The sequence below is a fragment of the Cervus elaphus genome, chromosome 18 (assembly GCF_910594005.1).
Source record: "Cervus elaphus chromosome 18, mCerEla1.1, whole genome shotgun sequence".
NCBI classification, from domain to species: domain Eukaryota; kingdom Metazoa; phylum Chordata; class Mammalia; order Artiodactyla; family Cervidae; genus Cervus; species Cervus elaphus.
The window spans coordinates 60,229,575-60,255,874 of record NC_057832.1 but is presented as its reverse complement, the minus strand read 5'-3'; the positions used below and the strand labels follow the sequence as shown (position 1 = coordinate 60,255,874).

The 26,300-nt window shown below is 41.1% G+C and overlaps 2 protein-coding genes across 5 annotated transcripts in view; one reads left to right on the top strand and one right to left on the bottom strand.

The window, feature by feature from the left end:
• TFEC (transcription factor EC) overlaps positions 1-5,843 on the bottom strand; it is a 577,457-nt gene extending 571,614 nt beyond the window's left edge. Inside the window, exon 1 of the mRNA XM_043872397.1 lies at positions 5,722-5,843. The gene's annotated coding sequence lies outside the window, so the exon portion shown is untranslated. The remainder of the gene's footprint in view (positions 1-5,721) is intronic.
• Positions 3,701-26,300, top strand: part of CAV1 (caveolin 1) — a 36,262-nt gene continuing 13,662 nt past the window's right edge. Inside the window, exons 1-2 of one of the 4 annotated variants that reach the window (XM_043872402.1) lie at positions 3,701-4,005; positions 5,436-5,600. In XM_043872402.1, coding sequence (XP_043728337.1) covers positions 3,976-4,005; positions 5,436-5,600 — 195 coding nt within the window. In that variant the 5' untranslated portion in view covers positions 3,701-3,975. Of the gene's footprint in view, positions 4,006-4,578; positions 4,727-5,285; positions 5,305-5,435; positions 5,601-26,300 lie in introns of those variants that run through there. The other 3 variants (XM_043872403.1, XM_043872404.1, XM_043872405.1) reach the window with 3 other exon arrangements.

Here is a 26,300-nt window from a genome sequence, read left to right as displayed (position 1 = left end):
GGTGGTGGTGCAAACAGGGTAAATACTCAGCGGAAATACAAGCTGTAAAAACACTGGCATTTATGTGCTTGTATATAAATAGTCACTGCTCTAAAATGTACTCCCTCCCCTCTTGTCCTTCTCCCAAGGGCCCCCAAATCCTACTGAGACAGCAGCTAGCCAGCAGGACGCGAAGGCAAAGCTCCCGAGCTGGGACCGGGCCTGGAATGACTCCTCAGTGGCTTTGCATACTGGTTACTAAATTGTTTCTATACCACACCTAGTGATAATCCTTATTATAATCCAAGCTATACTCTTTTTGAACTCATCAACAAAGGCACATTTGGGCAGTCTCAACTTTCTGTGTGTTAAGAAATCTTGGAAAGATGACTGCATTTTCAAACCTTCATATCATTATAAGTGGTCAAACCTTAGACTCCTAATCCTGGAGTAGGAATCAGATGAAGCCAGCTGAGAGCATGAAGAGGACCAGGGAGGTAAGGATGAGAAGAGGAAGCTGTGTGAAGGGGTTTAGGAGGCCAAGAGAAGGTGAGAGAACAATGAACTTCACAGTCTTACCCTCACGCACCACTTAAGAATCCCACACCCCACAAGATGTTAACAGGTACCATAGTTATTTACCAACTTTAAAATGTTTCATTGCCCCACAAAACTCCTTAAGGTCCTTTTTTTGTCTTTAAACTTCAGTTTTTCCATTTCAAAGATGGCTGGTTTGATGATCTACATTCTTTTTAGTTCTCTATACAGTAACACTGAATGCATGAGCCGATCTTTAAGACAGCTTCTTATTAAAAAAAAAAGAAGAAGAAGAAAGAGGGCAAATAAGTCTCCATTTACCTATTTTTTTTCCTAGTCAATGATTTAGAGAAGTTATTAACCTGCCTCTAAGCCTAAAGTTATCTGTGTTGGTATCAAAGAAAAAAAATATATTTTTTAACATGATTATTCATTTCAATCTTGTACTCTGCTAACAATGTCATACTTCATCTTTTCTCTATATCTCATAAAGTTGGATGCAGCCAATTATCCAAATCAGCTATTATAACCAGAATATGATCTGTTTCTCTTTGGTGCCAGCTTCTTGTTGGGGCAGGTTATTGAAGAATTTGTGGTTTTTCCTCTCATTAGGAATTCATTTTGGCCTTGACGACATTTCACTGATCATTATGATTCTATGTGCTATGCTGACTTTGGGGTGGAATCCCCAGGGAGACTGCTATCCCTGCTTTAAGTGCTAGTTAAGCATTCACTCAGGCCTCCCCACAAAGTCCATTCCTTGCTGGAATGCAGGACATGCTGTCTCCCTGTTCCTGTTGACTTTTTTCACAGTCAAGATTACTCATCGCAGCTGAAGACTGGATAACAATAGATGGGAAACAGCTTCCACATTTTTCCATAGAACAAAACTCAACTGCTTTGCAGCCAACATTTACGAAGGAGTGTTTCAGAGAAGCCAGTTCTGACCCTGCTGCAGAGAAGAAGCCAATTCTGACTCCATTTTGAAAACTGTTTGACTTGCTTTTCATTGCTTTTGTTATTATAATCATACACAAGGGCTTGCTTCAAAGGACCCTACCCCTCTGCCTGAAACTAAAGTGCCTTTGTTAAATTCATAGATAATCTGACCCTGCCCACCTGTGAATAGAAGAGATTAACACATCCCTTCCAAAGGCTGGCCATTCCCTGGAGTTGTTTTGCAAGACTGAAGACCCGTGAACTTTTCTTCCCCACTGCCTCTCCCTCTCTTTTCTGCCTTTTGGTTTTAGCTCCTCTTTACTTCTTTCTCTCCGACTCTACAAAAGAACCTGGCATCCAGACCCCAACAAGATGGTTATTTTGCGGCACTAGCCTGACATCTTCTCCATCAGTTGGCTCCCCGAATAAAGTCCCTTCCCTGTCCTAACCACTAGTTTCTCAGATTTATTGGCCTACAGTGCAGGGAGCAGAATGAATTCATACTTGGTAACAGGAGGAGTCAGAGGAACAGTAATCTTTCAGCAATTATTACAGGGAGACTAGGCACTCACAGGGCTTCCCGCGTAGCCCAGCTGGTAAACTGCAATGCCGCTGGCTTCTGTTGGAGTCCTGGGTCAGGAAGTCCCCTAGAGAAGGGATAGGCCACCTACTCCAGTATTCTTGTGCTTCCCTCGTGGCTCAGATGAATGTGGGAGACCTGGGTTCCATCCCTGGGTTGGGAAGATCCCGTGGAGGAGGGCATGGCAACCCACTCCAATATTCTTGCCTGGAGAACCCCATGGACAGAGGAGGTTGCAAAGAGTCAGACATGACTGAGTGACTAAACGCACACACAGGCACTACACAACACACTGACCCTGACACACACACACCCTCCCCCGCCCCTTTGCTAGAATATCTTGTTTGTTAACAGGTAATCTGCTCAAAGCATTTAGAAGTAAAATTAAAAACTCAACTTTGGGAAGATCTTTAGTATTCTAATGATGACTAGTCAGCATAATTAGTCATGCCAACATTTGTGACACTTCTCCTCCCTTATAGTTGAAATTTATCTTTTCTTAAAAAAGTATACTGCCTTTCTGCCATCAACAATAACAAAAGCCTGTGCTTTTATTATAAAGGGAATGAAACACATTCCCTTTATGTGTTTGCTTTCTCTTCACCTCCATAATCTACTCTAGGAGTTCCATCCTCTATTTCTCCTTCTCCTCCTTTTGTGCCCATATTCCCTTTTCTAGACTGCCATGTATTCTATGCCATTTCTGGTATAGTCCTAACTTTTTGAAGTCATAATCTGACTTTTGATAGCATGTGGAACATAATGCAAAATGTCCTTTCCATTTTTGGAGAGTGAATTTCCTAACAATAATAAATGAACTTGTTATTGTCCTAAAGTAAAATGACTGATTATCACTCAATTCATCTTGTGCTGATTTATAATAAGGTAAAGAGAGAAGCTCCCAATTTAGGAAGTTTCTTAGATAAGATATTTTAACTTCTAACAACTTTTTAAAATTTCTAATAAATTACTAAAAAAACCAAGCCTCCTTTAACTCACAGTCAAGTACTTAAAAAAAATGTCTGGAAAACTTGAAACTCCAATTAAATAGCTGTACAATTGTAAATATTTTATGTATTTTGTAAACATGGCATAACCTGTTGGCACAGATTTCCTTTGTTCCAGAAAAAAAAAAGTAATAAAATTATAGAAATGTTAAACATTTTTATTTCTTATTTCAAATTCAAAGCATTTGGGAGATATTTCAGAAGCAGTTGGTAAACGTTAAATTCTGCAGGCCTGTTTTTCCAAGTTTCCATTCACACAGACTAGATGTAAACCAGTGTCACCAAAAGCACACCACACACGCACCCACACAGATTCCTTCCTTGTGTTTAGATATAGAAATACACCTAAAGATTCTGGGTCACTTTTCATCCCTTCCTCTGTAAAACTGGGAGATAGTTGTATCTTACGCAGCAATGGAACTTGAGCGATGGGAAGAAATGGCTTAAAACAAGGCAGAATTCTTTCTGAAGCTCGGTTGCCCATACTGGGCATCACCGCACACGGTCTTCGTCTCCCTCCTCCCGTCCCCACCCTGCTGGGATGATGCACTGCGAAAACATTAGCTCTCCCCAGTAAGCCTCTCAGTGGCTTATAGCTGAGAAAATGTTGCCCCAGGTTTAAAATATCTGCCCAAGGAGCCCAGCGCGCGGTGAAACGCTTTCTCATTGCTCTTCACTCCCTGCGGGCTCTCCCCGCCCTCTGCTGCCATAACCTTGGGGATGTGCCTAGACCCGGCTCAGCGCACATCCCGGCCAACCGCGAGCAGAACAAACCCTTGGCTGAGAGCCAGGAGGCTCCCTCCCAGCCACCGCCCCCCCGCCCCAGCGCCTGTTTTTTTTCCCCCCATACAATACAAGATCTTCCTTCCTCAGTTCCCTTAAATCACAGCCCAGGGAAATCTACCCAGAGCCTTCAACCAGCCACGAGCCAGAATGTCGGGGGGCAAATACGTAGACTCAGAGGTACGCTTGGGTGGGTGCGCTCCGGGACGCGGCGCGCAAGGAGTGCTGCTTCTGCTATCTCCCACTCTAAATATTCTGACTGCTTTGCTCGCCCCAGCCCTCTCTCGACGTTGGAGCACTCCTCTGGCTCTGGCATTGCTGAGGAATGGGCTCGGGCGGGGAGGTTAAGAGGAGGCAGGAATGTTTCATGTTTCCCTATTAGGAAGGGGGCCAAGCGAGCCTAGGGGCCTAGGTCGCGGAAAGAGGGGGTCGTCGGGGTCCTGAAGTTGGGTTGGTCGACTGAGGGCGCGTTTCTGAACGGCTTAGGGGTACTGCCTTATTGAGAGACCCCCATGGTCCGGCCCCTGTCTGCTGGGAGGCGGAGAGCTAGAGGGCAGGGTGGGAACTCATTCACTCGCAGTCTTGGGGACAGTCCCCACGACTCCCCACCAGGCGCCTCAACCAGCTGGCGGGGGCGGCGGCGCGCGTCATGTTTGCACTTTCCAAAGCTCTTGGGCCACCTCTAGAACTTTTCCTGCATCTCGGCGTCTGGCAGGGGTGCTTGGATAAAGCACCCTCCTCCTAACTACCACTCCCCCCACCCCCCACCTTCCTACCACCTCCCGGCGCTCGGGCTCCGCCTGGGTGTGGAAACCTAGTTTTCCCAAACTCAGCCACCGCCGTTCAGCCACCGGCCAGGGGTCTGAGAGTGACCTAAGGGTGGGTCGGAGGAGTTGTGCAGGTGGAATATCGTTCTAGACAGTATGGGGGTCTGACACTTGGCTCGATCCAAAGATAGGAGATGCTGGCTTGTGTGCACCGGGGGAGGGGGGTGTAAGGGTAGCTGTGCAGAGACAGAAACCGCAGAGGGAGGGTGGAGGACGCGGGCAGGTGCAAAGGATACTTGGCCAGAAAGGAACGAAAATGGGAACACCGCGGGGGGGGGGGGGGGTGTTCAAGCTGGATCTTAAAGATGAAGTTAGAAGGAATTATGGAGAGAAGGGAAATAGGGACCAGGGACTGGAGCAGGTGAAGAGCTGGGGAGAGGGTGGCCTGGCGGAGAGAGGGTCTGGATGAAAGTCGGAAGTCGGATCCGCTCCCCTGTGGGGGTCTCCGCGGGATTCAGCCGGTTGGGAGTGAGTTGGGCTGGGGCCGGGTGGACCGCGCTGCGGGGTTTGCCCTGACCCCTGGCGGTGGCGGGCGGGGGAGGCAGGAGCTCCCAGCCTGGTACCGAGGGGTGTGGTGTCCTCTCCCCGATCCTCTTAAAAAGCTTGCGGCGCCAAGGAGTTTACTGTGCGCGGAGCCACCGCTTCGCAATCGGTTAGTTCGATTTTGAGCCTCGAGGTTTGCCTCGCTGCCAGGCTAACTTTTCTGACTGCGGATTTTTCTTTTTGAAATCTCCTTCCCACCGCCGGTGCCACCCTCTCCCTCGGGCCGTCTGCCCTCTGCAGGGACATCTCTACACTGTTCCCATCCGGGAACAGGGCAACATCTACAAGCCCAACAACAAGGCCATGGCCGAGGAGATGAACGAGAAGCAAGTGTACGACGCGCACACCAAGGAGATAGACCTGGTCAACCGCGACCCCAAGCATCTCAACGACGACGTGGTCAAGGTAAGGTGAGGCGGCCAGCAAGGAAGGGATGTGCCCCGAGGAGACGCTGACAGGGCGGGACAGCTCTCCTCTGTCAGGAAGGCAGCCTGTGTTTCTTTCCCTGTCTTTGCCACACACTCACCTTTTCTGGGGCTTGATGTGCGGGAACCGCGGTCGTCAGAAATGTCACATCTCCCCTACCCGCTCCTCCCAGTTAGTTCAGCTGGAATTTAGCTAACTTGAGTTTTGTAGGAGTTCATATAACTGCACCCTTCTCCTGGCATATGAACCTCCAGGTCTCAGTAACAGACAGCCTTGTACCCCTTGAGAGCGGGAGGTCTTTGCTCTGCAGGTCATCCTCTCTCCGGCTTCGGGTTGAAAGTCTAAGTGAAGCGTGGTGCTCCACTGCATATAGAATTAATAAGCAGTGAGATTGTTTTGTAAGGTCTTATGCCAAAGGTAACAACCGGAGTACTAAGGGGGCAGGTTCCCCCGGTTAAAATTAAGATAACCTGAAATAATTTTCTTAAAAATATGGATGGAAATGCTCCTGACTAAAGATGAAATATGTGTGTGTGTATATGTATGCAGAATAGAATCGAATATTTAATATTTATAAGAAGGGTATTGGAAAAAACATGGTGTTTGTTGTACACAGCTAAGCATATTTACACAACCAAAAATAATATGTCTTTTGATTTCTCCTATAGACCTCTAGTTAGTTGTGGAGAGTTGCTTCTTGAGCTTGTGGGACATTCAGGTTGGAGTTCCTTTTTATATTTCCAAGATGTGCTTGGTGAGATTAAAAACAGATTAATTGAAGGGGTATTGGCTAAACTTAGATCTGACTGGGTGGTCAGTTTTTAATTATCATTGTGTTATTCAACTTTGACCCTTTTAGTAAATCTTATCAGAGGAATTTGCTGCTTGAACCCATTTTGATTGGGAAATCATAGGCCTGAGCCATCCTTGGCAGAGGGTTTTCTTTTAGGAAAAGGGAAGGTCAAGGGAATTCCTGGCCCTTGACCAGATTAAAGTGTGAAGACCCCTGGGGCAGCCAATGGGGTGGATGAGCAGTTTCCACCTACCCAGCATCCTATCCAGGATGGGAGGAGCCATAGTTCAGAGACTGTTCACATTTATGAATAATATATTTCAAAAAGGGGAACAATTTAATCTGTAACTGGAAGGAAAACGGAACAGTCAGAATTGAGTCTCTTGGCTTGCTGGTGGAGGAAAAATGAGAATTGGAGCCTTAGCAGACTTTTCTACAAGCCAGACTATGGAACACTTAAAAGCAACAGCAACAACAAAAGTAGTTTATAAACTGGAAATTAGAATTGCTGAAAACTATTTATTAAAAACATTACCTTAAAGGAGCAAAGGGCATTTTTGCTTGTTTCCCTTCTCATGTAGCTTTGAACAAGAAGGAAAAGTGTCAGGAAAAGAGGCAGATTTCAGAAAGGCCTAGCTTCATCTCAGCCTCCCTGTTGTTCTCCTGCAGTGTGAGAGGGATGCCTGGAGCAAGAGAACCTCCCAGGATGAGTCAGAGAGGCCAGTAGTGTGGATGTGGGTCTCTACACATAGCATGACTAAGTTGAGAAAGGCCCCACTGGGAAAAGAGACTTCAACACAGATGGAAAAAAGGCATAACAGGCTTAGTGGAAATAGCAGTTTACAAAACAGCATTTCAAAGAGCAAGTGTGGGGATCTTCATGAAGAAGATTAAAGAAATTAAAAGGAGGAGCTAAAGAAATTAAAAGGAGGAGCTAGAGCAAGCTTCTGATGGCCTAGAGAAAGCAAATCCCACCCACTCACTCATAGAACTAGACAATCAGACAATCAAGACAATCAAGACAATCAGACAGAAAAATCAACCTTGAGAAGAATTTCGTACGCCCACTTACTTAGAGGTCTTGCTTAAAGAGGTCTTTCGAGAATGCCCTGCAAAGAAAGACCCAAAGAGTACCATCTGCCAGTAGGGCTGGGAAAGGGGGCCTATGCCCAGTGTAGACGCCTATCTTATATTTTTTTTCTTTGAGTCCAATCATAAATGTAAGGATAGAAACAGTGATCATTCTCTCCATGTTACCATGACAATAAATAATAAATCTCTGCAAATTTTACTTTTGACAATATATATTTCTTAAAATAATAAAGCACTCAAAGCTTCACTCTTAATGCCTGGTAACTTAAAATTTCATAAAGAAAGGGTGGTCAAATGAATGTACTGTTAGAGCTACCCAGTCAGGTAAGAAAAAGTCTATTCTAAAAGCAAGCAGCTCTGTAAAAGCTGCCAATTCTATCCAATACTATAGTCACTAGCCACTTGTGACTATTTTGATTTAAATTACAAGTAATTGACATTAAATGCAATTTAAAATACAGTTCTTCAGTCACACTAGCTACATCTTGGGTTCTCAACACTTAAGATTAGTAGCTACCATATTGGATAGCACAGATACAGAATATTTCCACCTTCATGGAAATTACTATTGGACAGCACCAGGCTCTTCTCTTTATATTAAAAATGTCCCCATACCAAGGTTAGAAACTTGTAGATGGAGAAGAAATGAAACATAGATGTAAGTGTAAGGAGCAGCCCAGTGTGTCTCCACAGTATCCTTTAGTCTCATAAAACAGCTATTTAGGGTAGAGAAGAAAACTCAAAAGTTAGAGGTGCCATGAATTTATATTCATGAAGGTGGAGTATTATTACCTATTCCACTGCTGATAATGACATAAGTTAGACTACAATTTAGTTCCAATAAAACTGGTTTCTTCTTTCACTAAAGGTTTCTTGTACCATATTATAAGATGTCTGTATAGGTATTTATCCAAAAAAAAGTCAGTTACAGATTATTTTAAAAATTTCCTCTAATTAAAATGGTCATACCTTCAGACTCTCCATTCTCCCTCTGAGATTTCTGTCTTCTTCATTTATATGTTTACTGTGTACTATTTTGGTTTTCAAATAAAGAAAATGGCTTCAGATTTATTACTCTGGTATCACAATAGCCACTGATCAATTTATTAAATTCCTAACATATGCTAGAATAGACACTGTGCTACGTTCTACAAGGGTAATTCCTAAAATAAGCCCTAGCAATCACAAAGATTAGAGTTTATGAAGATGAGATGCATATAGATTAAAAATACACACATACACACATATACACTATCACAACAGTAAGTCACTGCCAAATGTTAACTAATTGGTCCTTTTATTTTTCACTTTGACTGCCAGGAAACATATAACTAGATTTTAAGTTTCATTAATACATGTTACTTATCCTCTCACATATAGTTTTGAATTTTCACTTTTTCAACTGGCATGTTGTTTTACGTGCCCTCTATTGTAATGCTTCTCATCATCATTTTGGAAAGAGACCAGATATATACTATAATAAGAGCTTCCCAGGTGGTTCAGTGGTAAGGAACCTGCCTGCCAATGCAGGAGACATAGAGACTTGGGTTCAATTCCTGGGTCGGGAAGATCCCCTGGAGGAGGGCATGGCAACCCACTCCAATCTGCTTGCCTGGAGAATCCCCTGGACAGAGGAGCCTGGCAGGCTATAGTCCACGGGGTCGCAAAGAGTCGGACACAACTGAAGGGACTTAGCCTGCACTCACAATACTATAATAAATTAAAAGAAAATAGTATTGAGCATTGCATAATAAAAAAGTTTATTTAAAAGTGAATCATATCAGTTATCTTGATCTTAGTAATAATTCTGCAATATGGATGTATACCAAGTTATCATGTTGTACACTTTAAATATTATATTTGTCAATTATTCCTCAGTAAAGTTTTTTTAAAAGTTTCTTAAAAAGTGAATGGAACTGATATTGTTAGGGAGGCCCTACTTGGATAGGGCAATAAGGTGAGAGAGGAAGGATATATTATAGAAAGTTTAATGGAGAAGGGCATGAAGGAGATACAATCTGAGTTGGGTCATAATGGACAGATGGAATTCAAATAGCTGAGAAAATTACAGGAGAACATTCTTAATGAAAAGGCATGGAAATGGGAATGTCCCACACAAGACATAAGTCTAGGAGGTTTAGTCGCCCATTTTGACTGACATTAGAGTTCATGTGGCATAGTCACAGGTCATAATGAGGAAAACATTGAGTGTGCCCAGATGATAGAGTCCTAAGTCCAGTATTCCTGATAAGTTTAAACTGTATTATGTCAGCAGTGGGAAGCCAAGAAAACGTCAAGCTTGGGATGACAAGATGAAGGTGGGGCTTTTTGGAAAATGACTGGTGGAGGTACGAGATGTAATAAAAAGGTAGCCAGTCTGGATGAGGAGCAGTTATGATGTAACTGCATCACGGTCCAGACATGAAATGAGAAGAACAGTTATGTGGTGGCATTGGAATAAAACCACATAAGCACAAAAGGACAGAATTTTAGAAATAGAAGAGAATGTAATGGTTATCAGGTTAACCTCCAATTCCTTTTTTTTTCCTTTAACATTAAGAGAAATTTAAGGGTTAAGAAAGGTTAAATTTTTATACACATGTTCACATGGTTACTGTACAAAAACAGATATTTTCAAATATCATAAGGGATGAATAGATAAGATTATGTGATTATTGTCATTAAAGGAGAATTCTGAGCCTAGCTCTGAGACAAATCAAGACATCTTAGAGGAGATATTTTTGAAAATAAAAATAATGCATTTATAACTTTCTTTTCTAAAATTTTAATGTAATATTAGTAAATATACACAGATATAACGTTTTCTTTAGCGATCAAGGAAAAAGCATACAAATGGTAATCATACCAGTTTTGGATTCAAAATAATAGCCTAAAGCCACCATGATCCCTTTCAACTATAAAGCATTTTAGAGCCATTAGTGATTAATATCAATATAACCAATTTTAAATTTTATGTTTGCTTACTATACTTATAGTCAGAGCACAAGATTTAAAAGATCAGATTGACCCAAAGCATTCAGCACCATATTAATAGTCTCTTCTGTTGGAACTGGTATTGGTTTTGTTTGTTTATTTGTTTAGGAGATAGGCACACAAGATGGTTATTAATACTCTACCACATGTAAGATCATGCATGGCATTCAGAATCCCCAGTTTGTAAAAGAGCACTGTGGTTGTGTTTGGTGGGAAATTATTCTCACATCACTGAGCAAATAACAATATTAAAATGGGAGACATTATTCATTCTTAACCATCTGAAATATTTTCAAGTTTAGTCAACAATGATACACATTTTAAATGCTTATTAAAATAAAGTGTTATTTTTTTTTCTTTCTCTACCTCATAATTTCAGTCAAAAATGATTGAAGCATTAGCTCAACTTTGGTTCAAACTGAATAAACTTTCATATTATTTATTAAAATTTAAGACAAAATATACCAAATATTCTTTTTTTTTTTAATTTTTTTATTAGTTGGAGGCTAATTACTTCACAACATTTCAGTGGGTTTTGTCATACATTGATATGAATCAGCCATAGATTTACACTTATTCCCCATCCCGATCCCCCCTCCCATCTCCCTCTCCACCCGATTCCTCTGGGTCTTCCCAGTGCACCAGGCCCAAGCACTTGTCTCATGCATCCCACCTGGGCTGGTGATCTGTTTCACCATAGATAGTATACATGCTGTTCTTTTGAAACATCCCACCCTCACCTTCTCCCACAGAGTTCAAAAGTCTGTTCTGTATTTCTGTGTCTCTTTTTCTGTTTTGCATATAGGGTTATCGTTACCATCTTTCTAAATTCCATATATATGTGTTAGTATGCTGTAATGTTCTTTATCTTTCTGGCTTACTTCACTCTGTATAAGGGGCTCCAGTTTCATCCATCTCATTAGGACTGGTTCAAATGAATTCTTTTTGACGGCTGAGTAAAATTCCATGGTGTATATGTACCACAGCTTCCTTATCCATTCATCTGCTGATGGGCATCTAGGTTGCTTCCATGTCCTGGCTATTATAAACAGTGCTGTGATGAACATTGGGGTGCACGTGTCTCTTTCAGATCTGGTTTCCTCAGTGTGTATGCCCAGAAGTGGTATTGCTGGGTCATATGGCAGTTCTATTTCCAGTTTTTTAAGGAATCTCCACACTGTTTTCCATAGCGGCTGTACTAGTTTGCATTCCCACCAACAGTGTAAGAGGGTTCCCTTTTCTCCACACCCTCTCCAGCATTTATTGCTTGTAGACTTTTGGATAGCAGCCATCCTGACTGGTGTGTAATGGTACCTCATTGTGGTTTTGATTTGCATTTCTCTAATAATGAGTGATGTTGAGCATCTTTTCATGTGTTTGTTAGCCATCTGTATGTCTTCTTTGGAGAAATGTCTGTTTAGTTCTCTGGCCCATTTTTTGATTGGGTCATTTATTTTTCTGGAATTGAGCTGCAGGAGTTGCTTGTATATTTTTGAGATTAATCCTTTGTCTGTTTCTTCATTTGCTATTATTTTCTCCCAATCTGACGGCTGTCTTTTCACCTTACTTATAGTTTCTTTTGTAGTGCAAAAGCTTTTAAGTTTCATTAGATCCCATTTGTTTAGTTTTGCTTTTATTTCCAATATTCTGGGAGGTGGGTCATAGAGGATCTTGCTGTGATTTATGTCGGAGAGTAAAAAGTTCATGATGTGGGGTTTTCTTCCAATTAATAGCAGTGTTGGCTACATTTTAAAGTGACTTGAAGTAAGAGCAGCTGCAAGAGTAAGCAGCATCTGGAAAGTTCAGTAATTTATAAACCCACCTGCTCATGCATTCTGCCCACTCAGATTCATAAAATAGCACTTTCATATTCCACATGAAACTGCTTTTTAGTTTGCCCTACTTTTAAGCATAAGTTATCATCTTCTATGATGAAATGTTTAGAGTGAGCTGGTCCCTAGATGAAGAGGGCTGTGTGCCCTGAACTATGGGGTCCTGGACTCTTTTGTGATTCTCCTGGCCAAATTTGCAGTGGGAAAAGGGTAGGGCTGCTCTTTTCATATGAAGATGGTTTAGACCAAGAAATACACTCTCTTCTTCCACTTTTCGGACCTCATATATTTATTTATTTATTTATATATAAATCTAAGTTACTATAGTAAGGCCCTAGAGAAAAAGATTTGCATACTATACTTCTGTTAAAAGAAGTTTTTATTTAACAAAAAAAAAAAGCCTTCAGCCCCTAAAAATATGCTTAACCATCAGCCTCTAGAAATATGCTTAACCATCAGCCACTAGAAATATGTTTAACCATAGGTGCTCAGAGGCACCTTGACAATAGAAAGAGTATTGTGTCAGGAAAGTACATTTTTGAGACTTTGATAACTTTATTTTTTAAAACTTGAACATAATGATTTTTAAATATATTAGACACAAAATTCTGTTTCTTTAAAAATCAAGAAAAGGCATGCACACAATAATCAGGTCAGTGTTGGTTTTAACCTAAGGACCAAATGCTTTTGCGGTCTCCATCAACTGGAAAGTGTCTTATCCCATTAGTGTGGGACTGAACACCAAGGAAGAGGGGAAGTTATGTCAGGACAACCGGTTTCTCAGCCTCAGCAGTCCCCAAGAGTGGAACTTAGAAACAAAGAGCAAACTTGTTTGATTAATGAAAGCTAGTAAACCCCAGCCCTAACAATACTTTAGCAAAGCTATTTTACGTATCTATGCTTCAGTTTCTCTAACTATAAAGAAAAGAATGAGAGTCATTCTCATATAACAGCATTCCTCCCTCAAACCCATTTATCTTTCAATAAATGACTATTATATACCTACTATTTTGCGCTGCACATTACGGTTGGTTGGAACAAAACTAGACAGAAGCACAGCCCACAGAGTTTTTGACTATCTCCTTTGACTATCTCTCTTCACACAGTTTCCTTTGAAAACTTTTGCTGAAATACCTTTACCAAATTCTACTGTCTGTTAAAATCTTAAAACCTTCAGGACTTTCTTTTTAAAATGCCTCATCAATAATGCTTCAGATTATTCCTGAGCCAGTAAATAAGACTAGGGGAAAATAAGGAGCGTATATTTTTTAAAACAATTTGCCCTTGTTTAGGTCCTATAAAAATTGTAACTTACTTATTATAGAAAATATTTCAGTTCTCTAATATTCTCTCTTCCCATATTAGTGCTGAACCTTTAATCTTTCTATTGAAAACTTAAAATTTCCAACCTTTTAAAAACCTCATTGCCTCTTTGCAAACCCAAGAGGGCTTTCATATTCACCTGGGCATCAGAGTCATCACAGGAGTTTTTAAAAATACAGATACCTGGACCCACTACAGAGCTACTAAATTAAGAGTATATAGGAATGAGGCCTAAACTAGGGGCTTTTGGCTCCCTGGATTGTGAAGTCAAGTTTAGAAATGATTGTACCCAAGGTCAGCTTAAAGATATACACCTGGATGTTATTATCCTAAGAGAACAGTCACACTGTGTAGTCTAGATGTTCTCCCTGCCAGAATACTTGAAGGTTGCGTGCATGTGTGCTAAGTAGCTCAGTTATATCTGATTCTTTGTGACCCCTGCTAGGCTCCTCTGTCCATGGGATTCTCCAGGCAAGAATACTGGAGTGGGTTGCCATGCCCTCCTCCAGGGGGTCTTTCCAACCCAGGGACTGATTCTCAGCCCCTGCGTCTCTTATGTCTCCTGCACTAGCAGGTGGGTTCTTCACCTCTAGTGCCACCTGGAAGCCCCACTTGAAGGTTAGGCCAGTTTAAATCAGGGAGTTTTGAAACACCATAGACAGTTCCCAAATCAGCCTTGCTCAATGGTCCTCCATCCCTTGAGGCCACTTGGGCTTACAACCAACTGCAAGCTTAGAGCCTCAGGGTGACCTAGGGTTGGGGTAGCCATATGTTCTAGGTTGTCCCATGCCCCTGAGTAACTATTAACACTGCCCTTTTCATGCTCAGAAGTGTCCCAGTTTGGAAGAAAAAGTATATGCTCATGAGTGAATTGGCAATGACCTGTAACTGATTCCTATACCTGGAATTCACCAGAAGTCCCTGCTTACATTATTTTCTTAGCAAATGGGCAAAATTTCCACGTTCTAGGAATGTCATCCTTTTCGTTCCTCTCCAGTCTCCAGTGTTACCTCTCTCTTACCTTCACTGGGCCATCAAGCTGCACTCTAACTTGGGGGACATGCTCTTAAGTACCAATCTACTCTACCCTCAGACCTTAAGTTTCTTTCCCTGCAACACAGGGTTAATAAACCAACATCCTTCCATCACATGTTTTGTCAGCTACTCAATCAAAGAGTAGCAGCAGCAGCAGCATCAATCAAAGATTTAAATGTTTAAAATAGTTTTGATTTTTTTCATTCAGTCCAGGAAACATAAAATGGCGTGCTTTCATATGAGCCATTGTTTAGGGTGGGGGAAGTGCTTTTAATTTTGTCCTAAAGGAAATCTGCATGATCCATGTACTGTGCAACTACCAAGGGAATTTAATTGGTAGAACAGATTTACACCTGCACATAATACATATTTCCTGCCTCTCCTATGTTGATGTTTTAGATATAAAATACATTTTGTTCTCTTTATTGAGCCTTGAAAAGACGTCTCTTGTCGGTCATTATTTCATAGCAGGGGAAGTACATGTTCCTAAACAACTGAGCTTCCCCTTAGTCATCGTTAGCTATTTAGGTAATGAAGAGCAAGTCATTTTTAATTTTTATAAGACTTAAGTGTTGGTAGTGTATATATGTGCTTAATATATTATAGCAATTTAAAAGTGAAATTTTTAAAAGTGCATTCAGTATATAAACCTATCTTGAGCCCGGCGGCAAGGGCATTATAATACACATAGACATCGATATATTCTATGTAAAAAGATAAACTGCATCCAGAGACCGCACTAGGTCATCTCACTGATGTAGGCATCAAACACAATTTCTCATTTATAATGAAGAACTGAAAAAGATGTTGACTTCTGAACCCAAGTAGTGAGAAACTAGGAAATTGGGAGGGAAGGAAATAAAGATAAAGAAAGGACAACAAGGCCCCTTCTCCCTGCCCTGCCACTCACTCTCTGCTGGACTAGGTTTTACATATGCCAACTCCAGGACCTGCCACATCCACTGCTTTGCATAGTGCTGGCATATCTAATGACATGATCAGGTCCAGGCACTGACTATTAATTCTCAGCCCCTGCCCCCAAGGGGTTTAGAGGTTATCAGGAAAGCACACATGCAAACAAATAGTGTGGTCACTGTAACTTGGAGATGGCCTGTAGCTGGGCACAAAGCAGAGAGTTCTCAACAATCTCTAAAGCTAAACACACGTGGCAGGAAACGATTGCCACCGGAGGGAGCAGCAGGAGCAAAGGTATGCAGACCTGAGGGCACCTAGCATGTTTTGGGCACCAGTGGCAGGTCAGTGTAGCCAGAGCAAGGGATCCAAGCAGGAGCCAGGTCAGCAAGGCCTTCTGTGCTCAGCCAGAGCATTTGTTCCTTTGCAGTCCACAGCAACCCACACAGGTGTTTTCAGGCCAGGAAGTGACCTGATGAGGTGAGACCTCTGTTAATAGAAAGGGCTAACTTCAGTGCAACTGGGCAAACCAAGGGATGCCAGATGTACAGGTGGTAGTAAAATAGGCATGGAGAGCTTTCTCCAGTACTTCCTGTAGGCTAGCTTGCTGGCAAAGATTATTTTACTTACTCTTCCAATGGCCCTTTGAGGAGGTAGTATTATTTTCAGTTATATTCACCTGGCAGATAAGCAAATTCAGGTCTAACCATTTGCTCAGGATTTCATAGGTAGGAAATGGTACTCTCAGAATCTGAACCCAGACTTCAGGACCTGGGTTCTCAACCACTGTGCCCCAGTGCCTCTCTGTAATAGATCACCATCTAAGCAGACAGTGGTGTCTCCACAGCAAGGAAAGACATGACCGTGTTCTCATAGCGGCTGAGCAGCATTTGGCAGGGGGGAATCCAGACATGGTCTATTTGTGAAGTGACAGGCCTACAGTTCTAAGGTCAACCTTTAGGTCCTGGTAGGTGAGTTGGGGGAGGAGGAGAAAGGACCAATGTAAAGACCAAGATAAAACCTCACATTTCAAGAAAATATGCAAGGTGGGCAAGCAAGCTCCCAACAAGGCAGCAAAGGTCAAATCCCAAAGACAGAAGTGGGGTGAAAAGTAGGGATGTGTCCCAGTGATTAGAAGTGGAATACACGTTTGGGATGAGACAAGCTTCAACGCTAGCTTGTGTTGAATTACCTGAACCTTTCAAGCACCCTGACTGCCCAGGTTGGCCATAGCTCCTGGGCTGTAGCTGATCCTGCCTGGATGTGCAGGGAGGGGTAGGTGTGAGTAAATGAAGCAGGTCCTGACATGCACTTTGCATTTAACAGCTTCATTTAAGGTTCTCAGTTTGTCTGCTCAGCTTCTACAGATATTCATGCCATTATAGAAATACATTGTAAAAATAAGAAACAGTTGAGAAAACTCCTAGGTTTTATGCTGGTGGGAGAAATGCCTATTTAATCCTGAAAGAAGTTTCTCTGAGACTTCCTCTCTGGTAATTACGTAATTGTTCTCAAAAACAAATACCAGAAGTAAGGAACAGACTTAATAGTGCATTTTAGAAGGCAGCATTAATCTCTCAGAAAAACAATTAAAATGTTCTGTCAATCATAGCTCACTGTTTGCCTTTTCTGTATTATTAGCAATAATATATATATACAGCTGGAAATGGGCATACCAAGACATGTTCAGGAAATGGAACTGCATTCATTGGAGTTCATTGCCAGTTATTTTGGATGGTCAACAGATCCCTATTTCTCACGTGTTCTTAGTGTCAGCCTTATTATTAATATGTAGGGAGAAATTGTCTAAAACAGTTAACAACCAGCAGTTCACCAAAATATTTTGGGTAAACCTTTCTCTTATTCTAGCTATAAAGGTAGGAATGAGAGTCATTCTCAGATAAAGTGATCCCAGAAAGTCCATTCAAAAAATATTTAGGAAGCACTTCCTCTGCACCATGCATGGAGCCTGCATGCATCCTGGCACACCAGAACCTGCCTGACAGAACCACAGCCACCTGCTAAGCCTCACCTGGGATATCCGGGCCTCTCTCAGTCCTCCCCGATGGCCCTCATCAGCACTGATCATCTCTTCTCTTGGCTCCCACCACATGGTGATTTTGTGTCTATTTTAGCATGTATCAAAGCCCTCTAAGCATTCAGCTTCTCTATCCTCATGGCTGTCTCCCCTCTTCTCTTCCCACATCATGTGTGAGTCCTTCGGAACAGAATAGTGGCTCCCTGGACTGGCTGCCCAGTGCTTACCCAGGGCCCCCACTGAGTCTGCTATCAGAAAATGGATGCCGAACTGAATCTGCTGAAAAGAATCTGAAACTTCTTTTTTAACTGAATGTTTTAAGTGAGCGAAAAGACAGTGGGATTATGTCACTGTCTTCCTTTGTTCCTTTTCTCTGTGGTGGCCACTTTTAAAGCCTTACCAGGAAAAACATATCCAAATAATTAAGAAATAAATCTAAAAACATTCACTCTATCTCAGGTAAAGAGAAAACTCATTCTAACATGTATATATATTTATTATTAAAAATTCATTTTAATCCTCAGTTTGAAGAGAACACAGATATGCATCTCCTGAGCCTTCCTATAAGCAGCTAAGACACCTGGACAATCTCCCAGGGCCTGCAGGATAAGGTGACTCTCCTAAGTAGATGGCAGGCAGGGCAGGCAAATTCCCAGAATGCCAAGCGATACCACTGTTGCGGCTTGGCACTGTCTCCTACGGCCAGAAGCATGAAGGCAGAGAGTCGGGTCTTAGGCCACGTGAGAACTCCCCTGCCAAGAGAGGGGTAGGAGGACTTCCTCTCAGACTCCCCATATACCTCTGGACAATTACAGGGGTCAACATCAGAGGAATGACTAGGTCAGGAGAGAGCCCTGAAGAAAAACCCAAAACCTGAAGAAAAAAACAAAGCCTAAAGAAGACAACAGCTTTGAAGATCCCAAGCCTCGTCTTCCTGCTCTTTCATTTTATTACTTCTATATATTAATTATACAGAGCTCTGAGATTTTACTAGCTGGGAGGTGGTGACTGTTAATCTACCATTTCGACAGCATAGAAGTTTCTTTGTACCTCATAGGTGGTCTCTCAGAGATTTCAGATCTCTTCTCAGGAACAAAACAAAACAAACAAAAATAAGCAAAACACTTCAATATTTCTAGGAGTCAGACATCATTTGTTTCATTATTGATATCTGGACCAAGTGAATGTTGGCTCCTTTTCCAGACACACTTCTTTCTCTCATCTCCTGTGATATCAGGTGGATTTACTATAATAAGAATAAGAGTAAGACATGTCAGTGGTAGTCGTTCAGTTGTGTCCAACTCTTTGCGACCCCATAGGTTGTAGCCCACCAGGCTCCTCTGTCCATGGAATTCTCCAGGCAAGAACACTGGAGTGGGTAGCCATTCCCTTCTCTAGGGGATCTTCCCAACCCAGGGAACAAACCTGGTTGCCCACATTGTAGGCAGATTCTTTGCCATCCGAGCCGTCAGGGAAGCCCCAAGACATGCCAGTTTGATCCCAAAGAGTTTCCCTATCAACAAAGTATAGGAAATCAGGATAATTTAATACAAATTAATAATAATTTAATATAATTATTAATAATTTAATATCAATTAAATAATAATATAAATCATTATTCAGTTAAGCATAGGGAGAACTAGAAAGCTGCCATTAAAAAAGGATGGCGATGTGTAATGTGGATTTTAGATGTGACTGGTATCTAATACACAGCCAAGAACACAGTTTTAGCACATTTACCATTTTATCAATGAGTGGCACAAGCAAGTTAAGAGGACTCTCAACTTACAAATGACATGAATTATAACAACCTTGCTAACATCTACGATTAAAAATAATATCAAAGTGATTTTTGGCAAGTTACAAATATTCTATACAAATAAGATTAAAAACCAATACAAAGTGAGATAATGTTAAAAGACTAGGAATACAACATATAGCTATTAATGGGAAACAAATAGGCAAAAGTATGAAGAATAAGAAAATACCAGGAGAGGGTTTCTCCTGGTATTTCTGTGGGAGCTTGTGATGTGGAAAATCAAGATGCTTGGTGACACAATGGATATGGAAACCCTTTGTAATAATTCCCTAGCCGCGAAGGGACCAAGATCTCCTGGGTGAAAATCACTATTGTAAACATACCCTTGAATGAATCCATCAAGTCCCATACACCTTGGGCAATAGGGGACCCAAACTAAGTCTTATCAATTGTTCCTGAACATTAAACATCTCAATAATTTAATGATATTTTAAAGGAAATATAATAAATAGACTCAAAAGGAGAATGCAACAAAAAAAAAAGTCATAGACAAGATTCTCTATTTGCTACGAATCAGACTTACTAAATATGGGTTCTGTTTTGAGCTTATGAGGGAGGTGGAGATGCTGGAAAGATCCTATAGAAGAGCAAAAGGAAAGAGATAGGGATGAAGAGAAACACCCAGGTAGGGCTGGGGAGGGACTGTCTTGTCTGGCAATTTGTTAGAAGAGTTGAAAGGGAACATAAAATGTCAGCTGCTTTTAGTTATTGCTGGGATCTTATGATACTTAGAAGGGAATTATTGCTCAGATGCAATCACTACTTAGGACAAGAAAAAAGGAGGAAAGAGTGAGTTTAAAAAAAAAAAAAACACACATTAGATTACGTGGGAGAAGAAATTCCCAGTAATGAGTGGTTAATCCCAGGAATGTGTCACAAGAGGTTGTTTTGTAACAGTTGTGTGTTAAATTCCTAATTTGTCTATGTAGCTTCTCAAATCCTTCTGTCTCTGCAATTACAATTTGGTGTTTAAGAATACTGACACAGAGTCTCATAACTAAGCCTAGGCATATGTATGAACACTTTCCTCTATTCCTGCAGGATACCTGGTTTGTTTGGGGGCAAAGAGGAGTTGATGTGGCATTGTGTTAACAGTGGTTGAGAATGCAAGTGTAAACATCTGAAAGTAGAACACTGAAAAATGCATGCATTGTATGTTCCAAAAGGTCAGTATGAAACATTATCTTTATGGCAAGCCTGCCCATCCACTCCCTCCTACACATTGCATATTCACACAATTTTGCAGCTTGTATAAACCCCTATTGTGATTTAAACTCATGAGACAGTGTGGCTTCTGCAGAGGGTGGCTGTTTTGTGATTTTAGACCAGTGGTTCTTTATACTAGTTGCAAATCATCTGGGGAACATTTAAAAATACTGTTGTGCATGACCCATCCCTAGAAATTCTGACTGAATTGGTCTAGGATGGGGCCTAGGCCTATGTATTATTAATTTTATTTTTTAGAAAGCTCCCCAGGTGATGCTAATGTACAGCTGGAATTGAGTCTGGTTTCAACTCAGAATTTCTCTATAATAAAACCATGCATCATGACAAAACTATAAGCACTACAGTGGGAAAATTATCACTTCTCTAGGTCCTCATCCGGCAGAGTCCTTAGAATTTTTATTGGAATATGGTGTTTGTCACTCAAATTCCTATTTAAAAAAAAATGCTTTCTGGAACTCTGCTCTAGCAGCTATATAAGATAGACTTTGTACATAGGATAAATCTCGTGTTACTTACGTAATTCAGTCCTGATGTTTTTCCCTTTGCTTTGCTCATTCTTTCTATTCTCCCCAAGAGGAAGGTCAGCTGGTTAAGAGTATCAGAACATCATCCCTGTCATTCCTTTTTTAACTTGGGTTCATGGTTCAGGCATATACTAGGAATGGAGCTGACAACATGCCCTGGTTTCTCTCCTAATGGTGTAGAGGTCACAGGAAGCTTCACTGGACCTAGGGATGGCAGTGTCCTACATTTTTCCAGACCTGGCACAGAGAAGAGACCCCAAGTCACCTGAGAAGTACTTTACTGATGCCAATCACTCCTCAGAACAGATGGGGAAACTGAGTCTCAGAGGAAACCTGAATTGCAGCCCTCTCTTGGACACTGACCTCAAGTATTACCTTGGGCCTTGGAAAAGTCACTTGGACCCTTTGGGCAGCAGTTTCATTATCTATAGCAATTAAGAAGTTGAACTGGAAGATTGCTAAGTCACTTTTTATTTCTAAAATTCTGTGATTCCAGTTAACCAGTATTTATAAAAGTGCAGAACACTATAAAAGCACATAGAAGTCCATGCAGAGAGAAGGGTGGAGGACCCCTCATCAATAACTATTTTTATTACCTTCTTCCTAGATTTTACCAATTGTCATTTTCACTTTTAATATTAAGGCTGTGGGACTTAATTAATCATTTTTGAAATACTGAGCTATCAACAGATGGCATGCTGAATACAAATATACCACAAACAAACATTTGGTCCTGAAGAAGATCAAGAACTGGAGTTCATTTCCCCTTCTCATTTGGGTTCAGAACTCTGTGGTCTTTCCTTTTATTGCCCATGCCTCCAAATTGGCTGTTTGTGTTCCAAGATAGGTCAGTTCCAAAGTTGGTTACAAACTTTCCGTACTTTTTATTTTTTTTAACCAGCCAATTCCTCTTGGTTCACAAAACAGAAGAATGCATCATCACTTGCAACTTAAGTTAAAGCAATGGCATTAATAAGGTCTAGCTAAATAGAAAATGCTCAGACTTTCTGAGTGGTGACAGTTGTCAAATTCACCTAGTTCATATGGCCACATTTCTGAAGTTCTTTTAAACAGCCCATCTGTGAGCAATAGGATCAGATGACTAAGAACTACAGGGCAGAAGCACTATGACTTTGAATCAGATTTTCCCATTACCCAGCTATAAAGAGTCTGTTTCTCTCTGACCCATATAAAGTTCAGCATTTAAGACCCTATGTGATTTTAATCCCATCACTTAGCACCCCGGCTATATGAATCTGAAGGAAAACATGAATTTGTTCGAATTCCAGATGCCCTGAATATTTTCTGGGAACTCATCAGCTCCCTAAGCTAAAGTATAGGTTTAAATCTAAATCTACCTCTGTAGGTTTCAACCTAAATTTCATGATAAACGAAAACTGAATAGATCTGTCTTCCCTGTCTCTGATCATTCTTTTTCCAAAATTACTATGACTGCATTAGGACAATAGAATGCAGTCAACAAATGCAATCACTAGCCCCTGGCCAGATAATAACACATTCCAAACTTTCTTTCCTAAAGGAGATTTTATCAAGTTTGTGCTCTTATAAATAGGAGAAAGAGAGAAATATAACTTGGCAAATGGAAGCATTAATTAATTTATCCATTTATTCAACAAACATTAATTTAGTATGTACTACATTCCAGGGGAGCTTATAGTCTAGCAGCAGAAATAACCTCACACACACAATCAAACCATTAACTAAGTGTGGGATAGGTTGGATGAAAAAAAAATGGTCTGGTCTAAATTCAAGAGGTTAGTGATTTGGGGAGGGGCAAAAAAAGTGATTCTATTACCTTGAAAGTAAGGAAGTGTACCACAGAAAGACATCACTCCTCCTTGATAATGATTGTTGAGCAGGCTTGAGCAGCCAGAAGCCATCCCTATTTTATTTGCACTGTCCCCTTTTGAAAGACACTCATACCCAAATCATAGATCCTATTGAGGTTCTGTTTCTTCATTTCATTTATTCCATCCTCAAAGAGTAAGTACTTCATAACTACTGAATAAACTCACAAGGCCACAGTACTGTAAACCAACAGTGCCTGAAATAAATATGCAAGCATTCTGGGCTATAAATGTTTCTAAAGTTTAGGTTACAGCCTCATCAATACATATTCTGATTTTCTAGAGCAGCAGATTACAACAGGGATAATTTTTTGCTCCCCTAACAGGGTATATTTGGCAATGTCTGGAGACATTTTTAGTTGTAACAGTTTAGGAGGTGCTAGTGGCGTCTGGTGGTTAGAAGACAGGAATGCTGAGAATCACACTACAGTGCCTGGGACAGCCCCCCGACCCTCACCCTAGCAACAAAGAACTGGCTGACCCAAAATGCCAACAGTGCCCAGATGGAGAAACCCTGTATGAGAGACTGGAAGTTGCGTCTTGGGAACCACACAATGGGCTGTGATCATCCTTGCTTAGGCCTCACAAGGACCCTAGTGTAAATCCTTTTCCTCACGAGGCAAGCAATGTTCAAACCTGCAGAGATTTATTTCATTCATTTTCTATTTGTTTAATAAACAGACTGGAAGCACTGGAGGGAAAAATATTCCAGCAGTGAAGTAAGATGAAAGCTATTAGTAACCGTAGTTTGACTTAAGTGAATAGTAGGAAACAACATCTGCCATCAGGAAGTGAGTTGTAGAAACTGAAAAAAAAAAAAAAGTTATGAGTGTTTAAAAAGCTCTGGTTTAAACAAATGTCTATGTGAACCAATGGGTAGCTTGAAAACAGTGAAGACATTTCCGTTTCTTATGTCTTTGATAGAATGGAAAGAGCTTTTATTTTCTTTAGCATGGTAATCATTCATATTTATCCTATGACCTGCCCTAAAGCTTAAAGAATAACAAACTCCCAAGGGTAAACACAGAATTTTGTGACCAAGTGAGACCTCTGGATGAATTCTTATCATTGTATGCTTGGATAAAACAAGATTTCCATGCACTAAACAGTACAAGAGTTTCTGTTTGGGAAGTAAGCTTCCACCACTTTGAAGGAAGTAGCTACTTCTCGAGGATAACAAACATAAGCTCCCCCAAGGTATGACTCCTCCCCCATTCAAGTTCAGCGCTCTAGTCTCAGTGCTCCTATCACCAGCCCTTGCTTGGCTTATTTTTACACTGTTCGCTGTTCCATGTCATTTATTTGGTAAGACTCGACATCAACAAGTGCCACCAAATAAATCAATACCAGAAGCCTGAAAATTTAAAAAAAGGAATCAAAACACATGCAGCCTGCTTTGTACCAAGCCATCTGAAACTAGGTACTTTTTGTAATAATGAAAATGTGAGACCATGTGGATGGGAGAGATGGTTCCAGATTCCTGAAAAAGGCTCATGGTCAACTGGTCTCAGGTCCACCAAACATGGTTTTAGGTTCCTGCCTGGGATCCCCAGAAGTAAGAGTACTCAGCTTACTCAAGGAGGTATAAAAATGCTGTGGAACCCCCAAATCATCTCATCATCGAGGACAGTTTTTAACAATTTCAGAAGGATGTATATTCATTTCAAAGAAATGCCTTTAAAAGTATCAAAAACTACGGGCTTAAAGCAATAGAAATTTAGTCTCATGGTTCTGGAGGCTAGATGTCCAAAATCAACATGTCAGCAAGACCATGTGCCTTTGAAACCTGCAGGGGAATCCATCCTTGTCTCTCCCTAACTTCTCCTGGTTTTCTGGCCATCTTTGGCATTCCTTGGTGTTCAGCTGCATAACTTCAATCAATAACATGGCCTTCTTGTGTCTTCACATTACACCATCTTCTTAAAAGGATACCTGCCATCTCAGATGGGAAGCCCACTCTACACCAGTGTGACCTCATCCTAATTACATCTTCAAGATCCTGACTCCAAATAAGGTCACATTCCAAGGTACTGAGGATTCAGACTTCAATATATTTTTTGACGGGGAACACAATTCAAGGCACAACAGGATGTAAACTATGCACGTATATTTTTGTTATCAAAACAGGGAAATTTAACTTTAATACAAACCCAAGGATCATTTATACTCCCTCCTACAAAGAGCAAAAGATGGAGACACCTGGTGGCTCCCTTCAGGCTTAAGGTGAAAAGAAAAGAAGAATAAGGCAAAAAGGAATTAATCTAAAGCAAAGAGTCATGTCTACTTGATGTTGCTGCCACTTTCAGACACATTCATGAACTCAGTCAGCTGGAGCATCCTCTCCCCCAGGGCACGTATGCTTCAAGTTTATAATAAACTCCAGAAGGCTAATGCACACACAAGAGATGAACTAATTCTTATTTGCTCAATGGCAGAATGCAGAATAAGCACCCACTTGCACAAAATGATATCAGGAATGCCAAGAGAGTCTCTCATTCCAAAAGAGCTCCTCCATCCTTCCAACACTGTTACTGAAACCCTTGACACTTCCCCACTTCTCCTGGTTTAGGTGCCTGGGCCAGAAGCTCCCGATGTAGTATTGACTTGACACTGTTCCAAATACTTTGCCTAAGTTATTTAATACACAGAATAATCCTATGAAGTAGATGCTATTATACCTACAATTTACAGGTAAGAAACTAAGGCACAGGGAGATTTAATAATCTTAGCAAAGCTGAGATCCAAAGTGGCCCCAAGCTATCAACCATGTTACCATATTGCCTTTCAGCAGTAGGGAGAGACACAGTACTAACTTACTGTCATGCCCACTTAGATCGTAGTGTTAGGATATTTAATCCTCTCAGTAGAGAACTAAGACAGCAAACAGTTTTTTGTTTTTCAAAGTGTCTTCCCTGTACCACTTGTATCAAAAGGAGGGAAGAGGTACACATACCTGGACTCTACCGTCAGACACAATTGATTCAGAATCTTAGTGCCCAGAAATCTGCATTTTGACAAAGAAATGAGGGGATTAATGTTTGAGAACCACTGACCCTACAGGAACAGAACAGGGAAAAGTCCAATGTTAAGGTTAACTAGAAAAAGCCACAGAGAGGAGACAAGGCAATGGGGACCCTGTAATCAATGGTCAGATGACTCAGGGGGTCCTGAGCAGAGAAGAACTTGGCTGCTGGAGAAGGAAGGTAATGCTGAACATGGAGG